The sequence below is a fragment of the Nannospalax galili genome, unplaced genomic scaffold (genome assembly GCF_000622305.1).
Source record: "Nannospalax galili isolate Female #2095 unplaced genomic scaffold, S.galili_v1.0 scaffold521, whole genome shotgun sequence".
In the NCBI taxonomy this organism is placed as follows: Eukaryota; Metazoa; Chordata; class Mammalia; order Rodentia; family Spalacidae; genus Nannospalax; species Nannospalax galili.
The window spans coordinates 399,250-417,164 of NW_008344634.1; the positions used below are offsets into that span (position 1 = coordinate 399,250).

Sequence of the window (17,915 nt, forward strand, 5' to 3'; positions counted from 1 at the left end):
ATTGGTTGGGGACAGTAATGGGGTGCAGATAGGGAGGATCAGATATAAATATGATAAAAATATATTGTATGAAATTTGTGAAAATTCAATAGAAAACATACACTCTTTGAATTCAGTTTTCTTCTAGAGAAACTGCAGATATGAGCTTCTTTAGCATGGCTTTGAAGGGCTCCACCCTTCCCAGTTACCTTGGATAAAGAGCCTTGTTTCTTGAAGTGTGGTCCATGGATTAGCAGCATGGATATAACTTGAAGATATAACTAGAAATATAGGCTCCCAGAGCCCACTCCAGGCCACCTGAATCAGAAGAAGAATTTTAGCGAACTGTCTAGCAGATTCGAATTCAAATTATGAACTGAGAGACATAGCAGACTACCCTAAAGAAAAATGCCCAAAATAGAATCTAGAAATGCATCACATAAAGAGTTGGGGCATGAGAGTGGCAGTGCTCCACCAGGGAAAATTATAAGAACATTATGATGTGCAGCAAATCAGCCCTTGATTCAGTATTTGATCTCAGTTTCCACTTCTGTTTCCCTCGCTTCTGTCCGCTAAGAAGTTGGCTTCTCCCAGATGTTCTCCTTAATTTGTTATTTTTTTGAACACTAGGACTCTTTCTTTCCTACCTGAAAAGAACTCCAAACCTTCATTTCCAGATGGAATTTCTCTCATCAGCTCAAGATAACTTCTTCCCAGCCCTAATGCCCCAGTAAACCTCTCTGGGAAGTCATGTTATTTTTCTCTGTGTCAAAATACACAGAGCTGAACTCCTGGTTCTACCCATAGCCTCCAACATCTGGTTATGTCAGCTTTCCTATGATTCCAACATTGACTTAGCCTCCCAGGCTGACACCTTTTCTGCCCTGATGACAAAATCTCATTAAAAATCTACAAATTAGGGGCTGGAGAGATGTCCCAGAGGCTAAGAACACTGGCTCCTCTTACACAGAACATTCCAAACACCCATATGGTGTCTAACAGCCATCTGGAACTTCAGTTCCAGGGTATCCAACACCCTTTTCTGGCCTCCATTGGCACTGCACAACATGAATGTACTTGCATACATGTAGGCAAAACACTTATACACATAAAATAGAAATAATTTTTTTGAAACCTACAAATCAGATATTACTCTTTACTGAACCCAACAATGACATGCCTGATCATCTACATATTTATGTTCAAATTTCCTCCCATTGATAGCCAAAGCCAAATAGATGGATTATTTAATTAATTAATTAGTGCATTTAAATGCCTTCTCTTGAACTCTGCCTTTCTATTGGCATTGCATTTCCTACAACTTCCCCACAGGCCTCTTCACCAACAAGACATATTATCTTATGTTTAATTTATCAAATTATTACATTATAGTCATTAGCAAATCTGTTTTGCTATTGTATGGTAATGAAGGTTAAGAAGATTGAATGTATCTTTCCCTCTAAGTAATACAATTATATGTAAACCAAAGTCTCCCAGAGAGAACACCATAGTGGAAGGATGCCGTAATGTAATTGCCGGCTTAGAGAAGCTTCTTTTTGTAGTGGATGGTGATTACTGCAGAGCCTAGTAACTGATAAAGTACTTAGAATAAGCAGTTGTTGAATGCTGAGCCCTAAATGGGACATAAATTGCCCCCAAGGTTCAGGGAATGCTGAAGAAGAGAGGCAGAGTTAGAGCTAGGAGCTAGAGGTTGAAGAGGGTGCTAAGGAACACTGTCTTCCAGACATGACTTGGCTTATTGCAATCATGAACTCAGCAGCTATGATTACCAACAGAGGCCCAGCATAAGAATAAGCCCATTAAGGACTCATGAGGCGACACCCTTTCCTGAGGCTCTATGCACAATTAATTGTTGCTGGGGAGACAGAGACATTTTCTTTGATGGTATAATTACTGGTAAATTGTCAATGCTCCTGTAAATAACCTTTTGCCCATGTTCCCGGTAAGCAATCCTAATTAAACAACTCACCGAGTCATCAAAAAAAGCAAGAAAGTTAAAGGAGGGCCAGTTGGGAAGAGGAAGGGGATCAATGGGAATGTGAAGAGGATGAGAGGGTAGTGGGGTGAATATGATCACAATAGATTATATACTTGCATGAAAATGTCATAATGAAACTCATAATTAATATATGCTAATAAAACAGTTTTTAAAAAGAAATACAAGGAACCTCTGTAGGCAGGTAGAAGAAATATACTGAATGGGCAAGTCTGTTGACTGTTTTCAAGACACTAGCAATGTCAAGTAATGCAAGATTGTGAGACAGTCCAGTGTTCTTTTGTTCTTACAATTTGTGAAGAAATAAGATGAGGCAAATACTTTTCCTCCTGGTAAATTAAGAGAGAATTTCTTGAATACTTTTAGCAAAATCTGAGTTCAGATCCAGAAATTAGACAGTCAGCGAACTATAAGCCTTAGGCCAAATCTGTTCATGTTTTTGTAAATGAAATTTTATTGGAACATGGTCATGACTAGTCCCTTTCATACTGTCATGACTACATTTATGTTTCAAAGTTTTTGACAGTTGAGAAAGACACTGTTTGACACATAAAGTATAATGTAGACATTCTCGGGCTCTTTACAGAAAAAATCTGTTGACACTGAAGGAATAAAAAAATGATATTTTCTTGATTTGAAGTTCTTGTAATCTCTTTTTATGGTATATGGACATATTTATTACTAAAATTCATCAAAGTTATGGTGCTGGTGATCCCTAAGAAGAAGGCCTCATTACCAGTATGATGTATCTTTTGGGGACGATAGTGAATGAGAAATTATGATCAAAATAAAGAAAGAGTAACATAAGCATGAAAAGAAAATTTTTACATGAGGATAAAACACCTTTAATTGTAAGCACTTAATGACTTTTGACGTGAAAGAAAAAACTAGCTAACCCGAAAAATGTAGTCTAATCTATGGTTAGCACAGGAAACATGGAGGTCCCGGTCTCTTCTGAGTAAACGAAAGGAAAATGAAATAAAACAAAACTTGTTAATATACAAATTGTTTGAAAACAGTTAAATCTTCTGTTTGCTGTCATTATGATATTGTTAGTTTTCAAAACTGTCTTAGAACCATCATGTCAATGCAGAGCCTCATCCACTGCTTAGATACACACTAAAACTCAAAGGTGATTTGGCTGAGTCATAATACCAGGTCAGTTCAGTTCTTGACATTAGCTCTTGTACAAATAACAGCTATAAAGAATGTTTTGAGGGACTGGAGAGATGACTCAGCAGTTAAGAGTACTGGCTGCTCTTGCACAGGACCTGGGTTCAGGTCCCAGCACCCACATAGCAGCTAACAACTGCCTTAACTCCAGTTCCAGGGGATCTGATGCCCTCTTCTGACCTCTGCAGACATTGTACAACATGGGTGTACTTACCTACATGCAGGCAATACACTCACACACATAAAATAAACATAATAGATAAAATATTTTAAAAGAATGTTTTGAATAAAGGGATTGCCATCAGTGGTGACGAATACGCAATGGATGATGAGAAACAATTATATTTGTTTATCTGAAGTGTCGTCTGTATAATAATTTATAATCATATACAATCCTAGTCAAGAAACTTAAATTACAGTCCTGTACTTCAACACTGTGTAACTAACACTGTAAAAAGACGCTCTTACTGTTCAGCTATGTCTGGATTTTGTTTCAACTGACGAACTACGGTAGTGGTAGTCGTAGAGGAAATTTTGTCTTCCAGAACTTTGTGAATGAATGTCTCTTTCTGTCCTAGGTCCATTCGTGATGAATACCAATGAAGAAATTTCTAAGGCCATTCTTGATTTCAGGAATGCAAAAAATGGCTTTGAAGGGGCCAAAACCTGGAAGTCAAAGATTGGAAATCAATAAAGAACTCAAGAGCAGAGCCAAATGCTTCCTCAGATTTTGCCATTTGTGTGGTCCAAATTTCTAAAGGTGACTTAGCTGGTGCTTCTAAAGTAGTCCACATTGAAGTGCTAAAATGGTTTTGCATAAAGGATCAAATGTACTTGTATCTTATCCTTTACATAAGAAAATTCACATTATTTTATTATAAACTGACTGATTCTTAGCTTTTATTTTTTATCAGAATTAGGATGTAATACTCATAATACTTATTTTTTCCAAATAGAAAGGTTATATAGACAAGTGTTTAATTAACAACAAAATTCCATACATTGAGTGGCTTAAAAGAAATATAGTGTCTTAGAAATCTGGAAGCTGAGAGGAAGAAGGACCAGCAATATTGTGTTCTGGTGAGGTCTCTTCTTTCTGGCTTATATGTCTTATGTCTGTTCTTATATGGGGAAGATAGAGCTCATCTTTTTATAAGGCCACAGTTCTATGTAACTAGGTTTCCACACTTGCAGTTTAATTTGGCCACTATTTCCTCAACACCCTCTTTAGATATAGTCACATCTGGGGCTGCAACATACACATTTTAGAGAGACACAATTCAGTACGAAGGAGTAGGCAATTCTCTTTTATTTCACCACAGTAAATTGAATATTTCACATTATTTGGTATGAAAAGAGAGGAGATGGACCTGAAAGAGTTAAGAGGCACTGATATGCTATCTTTTATGTATTAAAATCTTCTGTGACATATTGATGGGATTTATATTAAAAACAACTAAAAAATTGTTTGTGGTGAGAGTCACCAGAATGCATTATATACATGTATGAAATTGTCAAAGACCAAATAATTAATTTTAAAAGGGGGGGAACCCAGAGTGAAAAATGGTTTCAGTAGCGATGTATATAGGATATTTCCTGGCATGTGCAAATAAATCTAATTGTTACTTCTTTTAAAGTCAGTGTTCTTCATTTTGATGGAAATCATTAAGCTCATATTATAAACAATCTTTGTGTGTGCATGTGTGCCTTTCGTATGTGAGTAGATGTTTTTGTTATTTCCTGCCCTTTGGGGTTTTTGAAAGCATGTTTGTTGGCTTTCTGTGTCACTGGCAGCAGAGTGTGAGCATCTGAAATCCCTTCTTAAGTAATCCTATTGCAATACACCGCAGCCATGGGGACTGTGTGCTGTGGTTTCCTGTTACAGGTTATCTGCTTGGAAAAAAAAAAAAAAAAAAAAAAAAACCAGCAGGCCTGAGCCTGTGAGTCAGCTTTGAAAACTGTACTGCCATTGGTAGGGACGCAGCAGGATTACAGCCAAGACGTCCCTGCATTTTCTGCCAAAAGCTGTGTCAGATTTAAGACACATGCTCCTGCAAGCTTCCTTGAAGGCTGTGAAAAAAGTTTAAATCCATAGTTGGGTTCCAGCCTTCCATAGATGCAAGCATTGGTGGTTGAACCACCTCCTTACAAAACAGCTAGAATAGAACCTAAGGCATAGAGTGGGGAAATTGTTTTTCAATTTTCTGGACATGAAATGATTATGGAGTGCTTTTTAGCTTCAAGTGGAAGACATATCCACCTCCTGATGACTATTTTTGGAGCATGAGACTATTTTAATTTCTCTCTCCCTCTCTCACTCTCTGTCTTCCCCCCCCCACAAGATTGTAGGGAAAAAAGTATCTTGCCTGATTGAAATCATTTGTTTTTCCATGTAAAGTTTTGGGGGTTCAAATTTTGTTTCTGGAGAATGCCTTTTGAAACAATTTTCGGTAGCTGCCTGGTATCAACTGCTTAGTAATCAAGTGGACATTTAAAATATTCAAAATGTACAGAGAGTGGGCAGTGGTGAATATTTTCATGATGTCCTATGTGCACCTGGTGCAGGGCTTCAGTCATGAACGTGGACCAGTGAAGGTAGGTGAACACGATTTGTTATTTGGAGTTTCTTTGCATTGACTTCTACAGAAAACTTCCTTTACCTTCACTGCTATTGAAGCAATATAACAATGCAGCGTAACTCTTAATAGTAGGCAAGATATAGCCTGCATGTATTAGCCACAGTTCTGTTTCTTAAGCTTAATAAGTTTCTTGCCATGGGTATGAGAAAATGTGTGTGTGTGTGTGTGTGTGTGTGTGTGTGTGTGTGTGTGTTCGTGGTTGTTTCCTTTTTAGTGTGTTTGTGTGGAATTTCAATAGAACATGGATATTTTGGTATCTTTTCAGATGAAAACAGTTTCTCCCAAATTATGCATGCTGATGGCACAGTGGTTTTTCTGATGAGGCTGTCATTTGTTTTTATGACAAACAGTTTTGTGGGCCAGTTATTTTCAGGTTGGTTGTGAGAAGGTTGGGTTATGTCTGTGTAAAGTTAAAATTATAGTACTTTCTATGGATGTTTTCTATCTAGTTTTGGAAATTACCAATTGTCACCACCCAGAGAAAAAAATATTTTCTTGGAGTTTTTTTCTTTTTGTGTTGCTTTTAGAAATGTGTATAAAATTAAATAGTCAGCACATTTTAGTACTATGAGCAAGCATCAACTAGAGCCCAACAAATTGAGAGCAATGCCAAAAAATTAACTCAGATGCTACTTACTGCTAGAACAATATTTCATCCAATTTTGTGCATTTCACACTTTATATATTGTTAAAGTTTTATTTTTGAAAATGACATGTAATTGTTTTGACTGAAGTGGTACTACATTATTACTGATTTAGAAATTTCTGGCTATGGAATCAGATGTAGACTTTTTTGTTTCTCATTTTCAACTGGGGAATATCGCCCCCAAGAGGGAAAACCTAGTCATGGGGATGCAAAATGTTTTGTATGGCAAGTGCCACATATGTAGTCCATCAACACATAGTGTGTCTGCATCCAAGTTTCAGAAGGCAAGACTATCTACAAGGCTCATGGTTGGTGCGGTAAAGCAGAGTTGAGGATTGTTGTTAAGCAAAATGTTGAACAGCCTGCACCTTTCAAACTTTTGAGTTCCAAATGCACATGACAGAAAAGACAGTCTCAGCTCAACTTGACTGCCACCAGCCTTGATGTTGAATTTCCATCCATACTGTAAGTGAAAGGGAATCCACTTTGGAGCAGAGAGTGGAAAATGAAAGTGATTTATTGGAAGCAAGTAAGGCTTTTCAGACTGTCCAGGTTATTTTTAAGTCCACAAAATGTGAGAATCATTTAGAGATCCTTTAAAGAATCCTGGGCTCATTGAGGTTTAAAGTATTTCCACTTTCTTTTCAAGACATCAGTTTGTTTTGTGGTAGATGAGTAAAGACTCTGAATGGTTGGAAATAATTTCTGCCCTTGTAGAGATGCAAGCACCAGAATCCTCTCCATGTCTTGCTCACAGTGAAGTTTTAAATTTACTGCTCACATTTAAATTTCTTGAATGGAGCAGTAGAGGAGAGCAACTGAAATTTCCTGCGACCGATGGCAGATGCAGCAATTCTCTACAGGAAGCTGTATAGGCCCAGCCCCCAATTAAATGCAACTGTTTCTTATGTGACGGAACATGTTGGCTATAGTTAAATACAAGTTTAAGTTTTAAAATTCGTGTGACACAGTAATGAAACATAATGACATATATTACTTTGGTTTATATAGTTTATTTTCCTCCACAACTCTTTCATCAGGGATGGGGGTGCGGGGTTGAGACAGTCTCCCTATAGCCATAGTTGGCCTGGAACTTACTATGTAGACCAGGCTGGCCTTGATCTCACAGAGATCCACCAACCTCTGCCTCCTGAGTGCTGGGACTAAAGGTGTGCTCCACCAGACCTACCTCCTTCCTCAATTTTTTTAAAAAAAATTTATTTTTGTTTTTATTTTTATTTTATTTATATAAGTGTACTGTCTGCATGTGTGTAAATGCACCCATGTAGCGCAATGCCCGCAGAGTTCAGAAGAAGGTACCGGCTCCACTGGAACTGGGGTTACAGGTGATTGTTAGCCATGTGGGTGCGGGGAATCTAACCTTGGTCCTCTGCAAGAGCAGTCAGTGCTCTTAACCACTGAGCCATCTCTCCAGCCCCACCCCTCATCTTTAAAAGAAAGAAATAGCAGCAATATATGATGAAAGGTTACTGTGCTTTTTGTTTAAATTAGAATTTAGTATGAAAACATATTCAGGATAGTAATGGTTTGGGACATTGGTACTTGAATGTCAGTCTTTGCCTTTAGACAGCAGAATATTTCATTTATTACAAGAAATTGTTATAGTCCTGCTTAATGCTAAGTCCTCAACAGTCTCCCTCTTCCACTGTCCCTAATCTGACCACCTGTGTTCCAGAATGGTCGTGATGCCAAGTCTATTTCCAGGTTGCTTCTGCCCCTGGTGTGGACATTCTAGCTTTGAACATTGCCCTGTTTCTCAGCTTAGAGTATCAATGTCTGTGGTGAACTTCTATGAGTCTCCGAACATATTTTTTTCTACCATAACTATCCAAATGGCTACTAGTACCTAGGAGAATTATAACTAATGCCATTTGAATGAAAGGCATTCTAATTTCATGAGTCTTGCCGCTTATGTTTGGAAACCTAGCTGTTTTGGGTCAGCAATACTTAGAACATGTGAACCGAGGCAAGCCTCAACATTTTCTTGAATAAATAAGAAATGCCTGTGCTTAGCTCTCTGATGTAATCAGATGACGTAGTAGGTATGGAGTTTATTTCAGTTTCTGTTTTCTCAAGGTTTTTATACAGTTGGGATAGGCAGGCACAATTGTGCACTTCACAACCCTATATGTTATAGCACTACGTACAATATTGTACCCTCTAGGCATTTAGTACATAATCACCAACAACCACATGATCATGTCATTCCTAATGATCTTCTTACCAACATGATTTCTGGCTGATTTAATAAATCATTCTTGTCACTAGATATTTTGGGGCTCATCATAAGATGCTGGGTGAAGCTAGCTTCCATAAATCCTTTCCGTGGCACTAATGGAGGCCTATCAATATAGCAATCAAGGAGTAATTCCAGGTCATGGTACCTTTCAGAACTCTTCTGACTTTCTTTCTTCATCTTTTCTCTACACTGCCTTTTAATCGACCTCATGCTTAATGTGTACAGAAAAAGGATGTTGCTAGCTAGATAAGGGAGTTATTCAAATGCCATGTAAGACTGGAATAAGTCCAGGGTCCACATGACTCAAAAGACCTCATCAGCTTTGTGCCACGTGCCTTCTCCTAGAACTGTCTCTGAAGGGAATTGCATGGAAAGGCTGAAGGGTACGTTCTGAACCTAATTCCAGGAAGCAAAGCCACTCCTACTTCCCACTCTATTTTCATTCACAAAATCATGTACAGGAAAGTTCACTGGATTTGTCGCTAGTCTGAAGAACCAATGAGCTCTTGTCCAGTTTTTCCGTCAGGCATAGTCTTCGTTATGAATGTCACATGAAATATTTTTATTAATTTCACCTTCATTTATGATCTTGTGTTTGAATGTGTTGAATTACATACTTCTGCACTTAGATTTGTTCTAACTTGGTTACTTAGAACGAACTAGTGATTGAAACTTTTATATCACTATAACATCTTATTGATGAAACAATACAACCTCCTTTTCTTATATCTTGAGTATAATGCTTCCTTGTACAACTCATTTTTAATTGAAAAATCCTGATTTACAGGACTAGAGAGATGGCTCAACAATTAAGAGCACTGACAGCTTTTGCAGAAAATCTGGGTTCAGATCCCAGCACCCACATGGTGGCTAATAACTACAGTTCCAGGGGATCTGACACCATCTTTTGAGCTCCATGGGAATTACAACATGGGTACACTTACATACATGCAGATAAAACATTTATACACATAATTTTTAATGAATTTTTTAAAGCATGACTTACATCTGTGGATAAAGCTTTACCATAATCCTGTTACATGATAGCTTCTGGGATAAGAATAAGGTATTTGTACACACAGATAGTTCCATGAAGAAGTCTTAGTAAAATAATCTGGAGCCATTAGATACAAGTATCCCCACAATTGGAGAAGCATGGATAAAAATGACAGCAAAATTGTTTCTGAGCAACTTCTAGGCTCAACTCATTTTGTCTTTTAAAGATTTTTATTTATTGTTTTTGAGGCAAGTTCTCCCTGTAGCCCCAGCTGGTCTGAAACCTACTATGTAGACCTGGCTGGCCTTTGTCCCAAAGAGATCCGCTGACTCTGCCTCCTGAGTGCCGAAATTAAAGGACTAGGCCACCACACCGGCTTCTTTCAAAGATTTATTTTATTTTTAATTGTATCTGCGTATATGTACACATGAGCATGGGTACCTGTGGAGGACAGAAGATGGCATTGGATCCCTTAGAGCTGCAGTTACAGGAGGCTGTGAGCTTCCCCACTCTGGTGTGAGTACTGGAAATCAAATGGGTTCTATGCAAGAACATCAAATCCTTTTAACCATTGAGCTATTTCTCATTTTTACCACGTGATATGAGCACAGGGTGAGAATTTAACAGAATTAGGAAGGAACTGAAATGCAGTGAGCAGATGAAATAAGCATTTCCCTTAAGGTCACTATTATGGTGATGAGTACACTTTTCACTCTCCCTTGCTTTGGGGTCTTGTAGTCTTTATATAGCTACAAGGGCATTATAAATCAAAGGCACCATGAGGCCTCCCCTGCATCATGAAAACCTTGGCTGGTTGAGATGTCCAATTTCATGAAGAATCTCCTGATCTCTCATTACAACCTCCCAATATTTGATAATTCATTATTTTTTCAGCAGGTATTTATTGAGTACTTCCTATGTCTAGGCACTGGTCAAGGAGCTGGAAATGCAGCAGGAAATCAGATAATATTTCCGCTCTCTTGGAATTTATATTCCATTGTGGCTAGTCGAAGGTGGACAATATATAAATCTGTAACCTGTCACGAAGGATAATGAAAAGCAATCAAGTAAAGGAGAGAACACAGAATGATTGGCATCAAGGGGGATGCTTCTGCTCCAGTTATATTTATGTATAGCACTGAAAGGGGTGAAGGAGGCAGAGATCATCATCAGTGAAGTGGCTGAGAGTAGGGGCTTGCTTGGATGTTTGGGTATGATGAGCCAGATAAGCAGAGTGGCTGGAGGAAAATGAGTGGAGGCCCAAAGTAGCCAGGGTGTAGCTGTATTCCAATCAAACATTATGTATACTGGAATTTAAATTGTATGTAAATTTTATGCACCAGGAAACTTTGTTTATTACTTTTAACATTTAAAAACGTGCAAAAACTCTTTCTTAACCCACAGACCATTCACAAATAGGCTGCAGGCTGGATGTGGCTCATACATCACAATTTACCTATTGTTTTACATGTAATTAAATTGTTTTATTTTATTGATGTATACATCTGTGGCTGACTTGTGTTATTTGTTAGACTATGTTAATTATTTTCTCACTATCCATTTCGGTTGATACCTTTTAGAAGAGGAAACTTTCATCATTTTGTTTTCTGCAGTGTCCCAATAATCTCTCTGTAAAGCCTCTAACAGAGTAGATGCTAAAAGTAGTGTTTCTTGGCTGGATGATGGAGTAGTCTTGGAGGATTATGAGACATGCAGGAAGTGAAATACAACATTGAACAGCCTCCAACGTCTACTATTACCATGGCTTTCCTGATTTCATGATTTTTACAAAATCTTAAAGCATTTTTTCTAAGGCAGTGTATTTACCCTCTGCTACTTTACCGTGGACATGGGATAGAATTTGTTTGGATGTATCAAAGGCCTGCAGGGTCCTTCCAGCCCCAGGTCAGCCAACAAGCTGTTCACTATCAGAAGCCAAAGTTTCTGAAAAAAGTCACTTTAGCCCATTATTTCGGTCTGGTGGTCACAGAAAGACATATGGACAAAGCAACATCTGTCCACACAGTGTGTCTGTACACACCTTCAACACCTTTCTGTCTTCCTTTATTTCAAAGAACCTTAGGAGGGCTACCTATGTTTTCACCTTTGGTGGTTGTCAAAGATGTGGTAAATTTTGATAAAACACCATGGTCAGATATTTGGTTAGTAAGGCTAGGTAAGGATGTGCTGTAAAAACAAACACCTTCAAAATCTTGGTAGCTCATAATCAATACAAATTTATTTGCTGCTCATACCACATGAGTATCTTGGATTACCTACAGCCAACTCCCTATCAGGATGAAGCTAGTGGAGCATCCACATTTAGAATATTCTAAATCACTGTGATAGTTGCATGCTCTGACCTAGAAATGGCACATATCTCTTTTCATCACTGTCCTTAGATTCACTGTCCCACTTAGGCACACAGAGCCAGAAAGTATATGACCTTGTACTCAGAAGTTGAGAAGCTGGTAATGGCTCGTGAATAGTTAGCAACTATCACACACAACTTTTGTCATTTTAAAATGCATCTAGGCACTCCTTCATCTCTAGACTATAGGGAACATTCCCAATCTTATAGCAGTGCCAGAAAATGAATTGCACTGAAACATCTTGGGAGGGACAGGAAGAGACATGGAAGAAAGGTAAAAATTACCGGTTTCCATGATGCCTTTTTAAATACATGAAGAACATATTCTTTGCTTATAAAATCTGCTTTCCCACTGAGAACTTCCGTGGAGTCAGGAAACACCATGCTTGGTCACGAGGATCCAGCATGCTGAAGGAAGACAGAACAGTTCTGTTGTCGAGGAAACTCCTTCTCCCCGGGAAAAAGAAAGCTGTATATTCAGTTCAGTAAACATTTGTGGAATGTATTCCATGTGCCAAACACATGAGTGGAAAAGATGTTTTATAAAATAAAGATGTCTTGGTTATTTGCATGTCTTACCAACTGCCAAGGAGTTCACTTTGGCCTGTAGGAAGGATAATTTTAACGCCTGAAACCGTAAGTCATAGTATAAATTTTGCGTGATTTATTTTGTCATTAACTGAGTCTCATTAAATAACCATAGCACTCAAATGTTGGAGATGAATGTTACTTTCCTAAAATCTTGGTTTAGCTAAAAATATTTCTGGAGAAAGAAAACAGCATGTAAATATCCCAATGACAAATATTTTCTTGTTACTCTTCTATTATGGGAAGAGATAGAAAATGTATTATTTTGAATGAGTATCTTAAATTCAAAAGACTACACACACACACACACACACACACACACACACACACACACAACACCACACCACATACAGAAGAATGAAAACGTGAAAGCAGCATTTTTGATGGCATGCTTAGTTCATAACTACATTATCATAGCAAGGCTGGGGATCACTGGGTATAGTATCATATAGAGGATGGTGTAAGGAAAAAAGGTGATGGGTCAATGTTGATGTAGAACCACTGGATCTTTAGGAAGAAATATTTTTAAAGGATGTGTTAGGCTGACTGCCAGTAGCAAGTAAAACTACCTTAGAGAGGATCATGATATTTTGCACAAAGGTCTTCCCGTGAAGTGGGTTATACTACATTTTGGCTGAAATAGAGCCATAGCAGTGGATTCTTGGCACAACCATGCTATGTAACAAACCCATCCAAATTTTAGTGGCTTAGCATATCAATAATTTTTCTCTCTTATGCCTCCATGGTTAGCTAGGAAATCAGAGGATCAAGTCCTAAGCCTCAGGTTGAGAACAGGTCTGCTACACGTCTTCCCTCCTCTAGAGCAGTATGCTATCCCAGCAGGTCTTGCAGCAGTGGCAAAAGTATAGACACTCAGTGCAATCAATCAGAGAAAAGCGTCAAGTCTGTGCTTGTGCTGTGCCTTATAATGTTTCATTAATCAAAGTAGGTCATATGACTCAAAATCAACACAGCTGTGGAGAAATGGAGATGTTGTTTGAAGTTTTGACCATCTCACAATAAGTGCTTTGAATTGCTTCCTTGGGCATTGGGCCCTTGATCTTTGAGGTTGGTCCTAAAAAGACAAGTTGTGGTACTGTTAAGATTGCTCAGAGGATACTTTTGGAGCTTTTGGGCTATCTTGTCATTCAAGCCTCCCACAACTATCTGACTCCTCATTTCTTTAGCACAGTTGTTTCAAGCAGGAGCAAGCAGAGGCATTTGATTAGAGCAACATATGTAAGAGGGGCAACATAGACATTTCCCCCAATGCTAAATGGCTTGGTGGGAGAGAAAATCACCAACAATTGTCATCAACTTGATGGAGGTGGAAGTTTCGGGCATCTTAACCCTCCCCCCGTACCATGTTAAAATGCCCAGACAACCTTGCACACTCAACCGCATGCCCGTGCACACACGTTTTTCTTATTCGTTGTTCCTTTCTTCCGTGTAGGTTTAATTAAATGCCTGGATTTCTGATGTATGCACTTGAATATAGAGAGTACAAATAAAAGAGCCACCTGTATCATTAGGCCCCTGAAATGGAGGACACCCCTATCCCATCCCCAAATGGACTTGAGAGGTGCAGTACCAGACCCACAGCAGATTCCTTGTAAACATCCATATTATCAGCAAGTGTACACGTTCCTCGTTACCCTCAATTACTATGCCCCAAACTGTCAGGCAACAGCTCTTCTGACTAATGCTAGATCATAAAAATAAAACAGTAAAGTTTAAGAGGTAGGCTTCTTTTTTCTTTGTGCATCTAGAAAGACATGCATAAAACCTAAACAGATAATTTAAAATCAGCCCTTCATCTGCAAATACCTCCAAAGAGAGCCTGAAATCTACCTTGGAAAAACTACTTGGACTTTTCCTGTTTGTTTTTTATTTGCTATGATTGGAGTTGCCAAGTCTTGTTCTTTTCAAACCCATCTCTCTGGTTACTAGGGACTATCAAGGGCCATAAAGCACAAATATCTACCTCAACATGCAGGGCCAAGTGCCACACTCCTGAGAAAGGAAAAAAGAAACAGCTGTATATTGTGTGCCTTTCTTTATACTCTGACCCTTTCCCACATATGACCTCCTAGACTCTCCACAGGAGCTCTGAGAATGGAGTATTATTAACATAAATGGGGAAACCATATCTGAAGGAAGTTAAACCACTTATCCTTAGCTAAAAAGAAGTACCTTGATTCAAAGCAAGATTTATTTCATAATTATATTGTAAGACCAATTGTATTTCTATTTTTATTGTTCAGTTCTGTGAATTCTAATACGTGTAGATTTGCGTAACCATAACCATAATTAAGACACAGCCTGATCCATCATCTACACACACTTCACATATGTAACCTTTTTATAATGAGACCTTTCTCCTACCCTCTGGCAAGTACCATTCTGTCCTTCATCATTACTGCTTTGATATTTCGAAAATCCCATATAAGTGAAATAATGCAATCTAACATCTTAAGACTGCCTTCTTTTAATCCGTTTATCAATATTTTTTTCTTTTTTCTTCCTCATTTTTTATAATATATTTTATGGAATTTTCATGAATTTCATACATCTTAATCATATTTAGGCTCACTCCCCCAGACTGCACTCCCTCCCCCTATAACCAGCCCACTGGATTTCATGCATTCTGTCATCTATGTTAAGGCCCATTGAGTCGACTTTTTGTCCCTAGATGTCCCTCAGTAAAAGTCCATCCACTGGAGCCTGGTCAACCTATCTAGCATCACTCCCTTAAAGAAGCTCAACTCTCCTTCACCCAGCAGTGATCAGCTGCTAGCAGTTCCTCAGCTAAGATTGGGGCTTCTTACCCATTTCCCCACTTCTATCTGGGTTTTAGCCTGGCTTGAATTTGCTTGAGTCTTGTGCATGCTGTCACCATTACTATAAGTTCATATAAGCAAGTTCCCAGCTGCCTGGAAAACTCTGTTTCATTGCCGTCGTCCACCACCCCTGGCTCTTACGGTCTTTCCACCTCCTCTTCTGCAATGGTCTCTGAGCCCTGGGTGGCAGAGGTTTAATACAGGTGTCCTATTCAGGGATACATATTCTACTGTCTCTTATTCTATAGATTTTGGCCAGTTGTGACTTACTGCATTAATGGCTATCTGTTACATGAGAAAGCTTCGCTGGTGAGGGTTGAGAGATCTATTAATATTCTCTTTACTCCCTGTAGTGTTTTTATTGGGGAGTAATATTCTATGGATTGCTTAACCATTCACCTATTGAATTATACATGTGTTCTTTTCAGGTTTTTTTTAACTGTGATGAATAAAGCTACTATAAACATTCACGTGCAGATTTTTGTACAGTGTAGTCTTCATTTTTCAAAGGTGCATTCCCTGGAGTAGGGCTACTCAGTCATATGGTGAGCATGTTTATAAGAAACTGCCAACATATTTTCCAGAGTGTTAAACCACTCAAGCCTAGTTTTTGAACAACTGGATTCTGTGCTCTTGCCTCTCAAATATGCCATTTGAACAGACAAAAGTGTAGTTTGTGATATTAGGCATAACTTCCTTTACAGCAATATTATTTCCATTTGAGAGCTGTATGTGGCAAGTTAGATCTTCACTTAGACTCACAAGTCTGATGTGATATTGGCAGATTCCTTGGTAGGTGGAGGAAGGAAGATGTCAGGGGAGGGCAACTGGGAGTAGAGCATGGCAGTGCAACTTGGATCTCAAACCAGGAAAAGCATGATTTAGGCCAAGATAAAGATGAAATGGAAGCTGAGTGTGGTGGCACACGGCTTAAATCTCAGCACTCAGGAGACAGAGGCAGCAGATCTCTGTGCGACTGAGGCCAACTTGGTCTACATAGTGAGTTCCAGGCCAGCTGGGGCTACAGGGAGACCCTGTCTCAAACAAAGATGAAATGCAAAATGCTCTTTGAGTGAAACCAAAGAAGTTGCTAAGAGGTGTAGTGAAGACAGAATTATATGTATTACAGGCAACCCAGTCTTCCTCTCCAAACTTATTACAAAGGCAAATTGCTAACTGAGGTCCCGTGAACTCCAGAGATGAGTAATGGGAGAATTGTGCCCCTAAATAATACATCTAATTCCTTAAGCATATCTAGGGAAAGTTGCATGAAATGTGTTCCCACCATAACTTGCCTCAAAGTTTCTGGATATTCCAAATATATAAAATGTATTCATCATACTGACTTATCACCAAATTTCCTGAAGACAATGCAATTTGGCAAAGAAAAGAGCGTTCATAGTCTAATACCCATTTCTCTCAAGAGGTTCAGTGAGGAACTGTGTCTCCCTATTTGCAACTGGAGGGTCCTAATAGCATTGGACCAGAATGGTGCAACAAGAACATTTTTCAGCTCTTTGAGGAAAGCAGTCAGCATCCTTGTGGACCAGTTCTTTGAGGATGCCCTAACAGCTCAGAGCCAGAATGGGGTTAGAGCTATACACCCCTAAGCCAAGATCCTCCTATTAGGCATCCATGTGTACATGCCCGTGTTTTCCTTGAAATATTTTATCAGACTTCCTTTTGGAAGAATGTGTAGCTTTCTCTTCAATGAGTCAAGTGCTGGCTTTTTTTTATCTTGAAAAATGGGATGTTTGGGATTTGGAGGAATTTCAGGAACAAATTCATCTGTCATTTAGGATGACTTCGTCAATCAGTCAACCACATCACACTGTTAAGCTGAGAAAACAACGTCTCCACCCTTTAGTCTTTAAAAATTCATACAGATTGGGAATCAGCCTGGTGACTCGAAGAAAATTTACAGAACAGAATTTGCATATATGGAATGCTCAAAGCTTTGGGTTGGGTTATGGAGGTAGCTCATCTCATTCACTGAATAGTCAGGGGACTTGAGCTAGGGAACGGCCTTAACAGTCCAGTTTAGTCAGATACAGACACACATATTTAAGGTATGACACAAAAGTTTAAGGTATAACACAAAAGAATGTAAAGACTATGACAATTTTTAATGGGTACCAACCATTTTATTTCACGCTTATTAGTGTTGTGGTGCAGAGCTCAGACACTAACCCAGGTTTTGTTTTTTTTGTAGGCAATTTCTCTTTTATTGATTTTAAGATTCTTGTCAGTTTTGCATGTGTTCAAGCATAAATTTCTTTTCATTTATACTTTAATTCCAGAAAAATCTTAGCTACTATTTTTCTAAAACATACTTTTCATTCTCTTTAATCTTTCCTTCTGGGATTCCAATTAAACCTTAAACCATATCTTATATGATAGCCAAA

At 38.6% G+C, this 17,915-nt stretch overlaps 2 protein-coding genes across 4 annotated transcripts in view; both read left to right on the top strand.

The window, feature by feature from the left end:
• Pir (pirin) overlaps positions 1–4,805 on the top strand; it is a 127,481-nt gene extending 122,676 nt beyond the window's left edge. For both annotated transcript variants that reach the window (XM_008840879.3, XM_008840878.3), the window contains exon 11: positions 3,748–4,805. In XM_008840879.3, coding sequence (XP_008839101.1) covers positions 3,748–3,863 — 116 coding nt within the window. In that variant the 3' untranslated portion in view covers positions 3,864–4,805. The remainder of the gene's footprint in view (positions 1–3,747) is intronic.
• Positions 4,806–5,176: 371 nt separating this feature from the next.
• Vegfd (vascular endothelial growth factor D) overlaps positions 5,177–17,915 on the top strand; it is a 43,691-nt gene continuing 30,952 nt past the window's right edge. For both annotated transcript variants that reach the window (XM_008840880.3, XM_017800073.2), the window contains exon 1: positions 5,177–5,764. In XM_008840880.3, the coding sequence (XP_008839102.1) occupies positions 5,675–5,764 (90 nt within the window). In that variant the 5' untranslated portion in view covers positions 5,177–5,674. The remainder of the gene's footprint in view (positions 5,765–17,915) is intronic.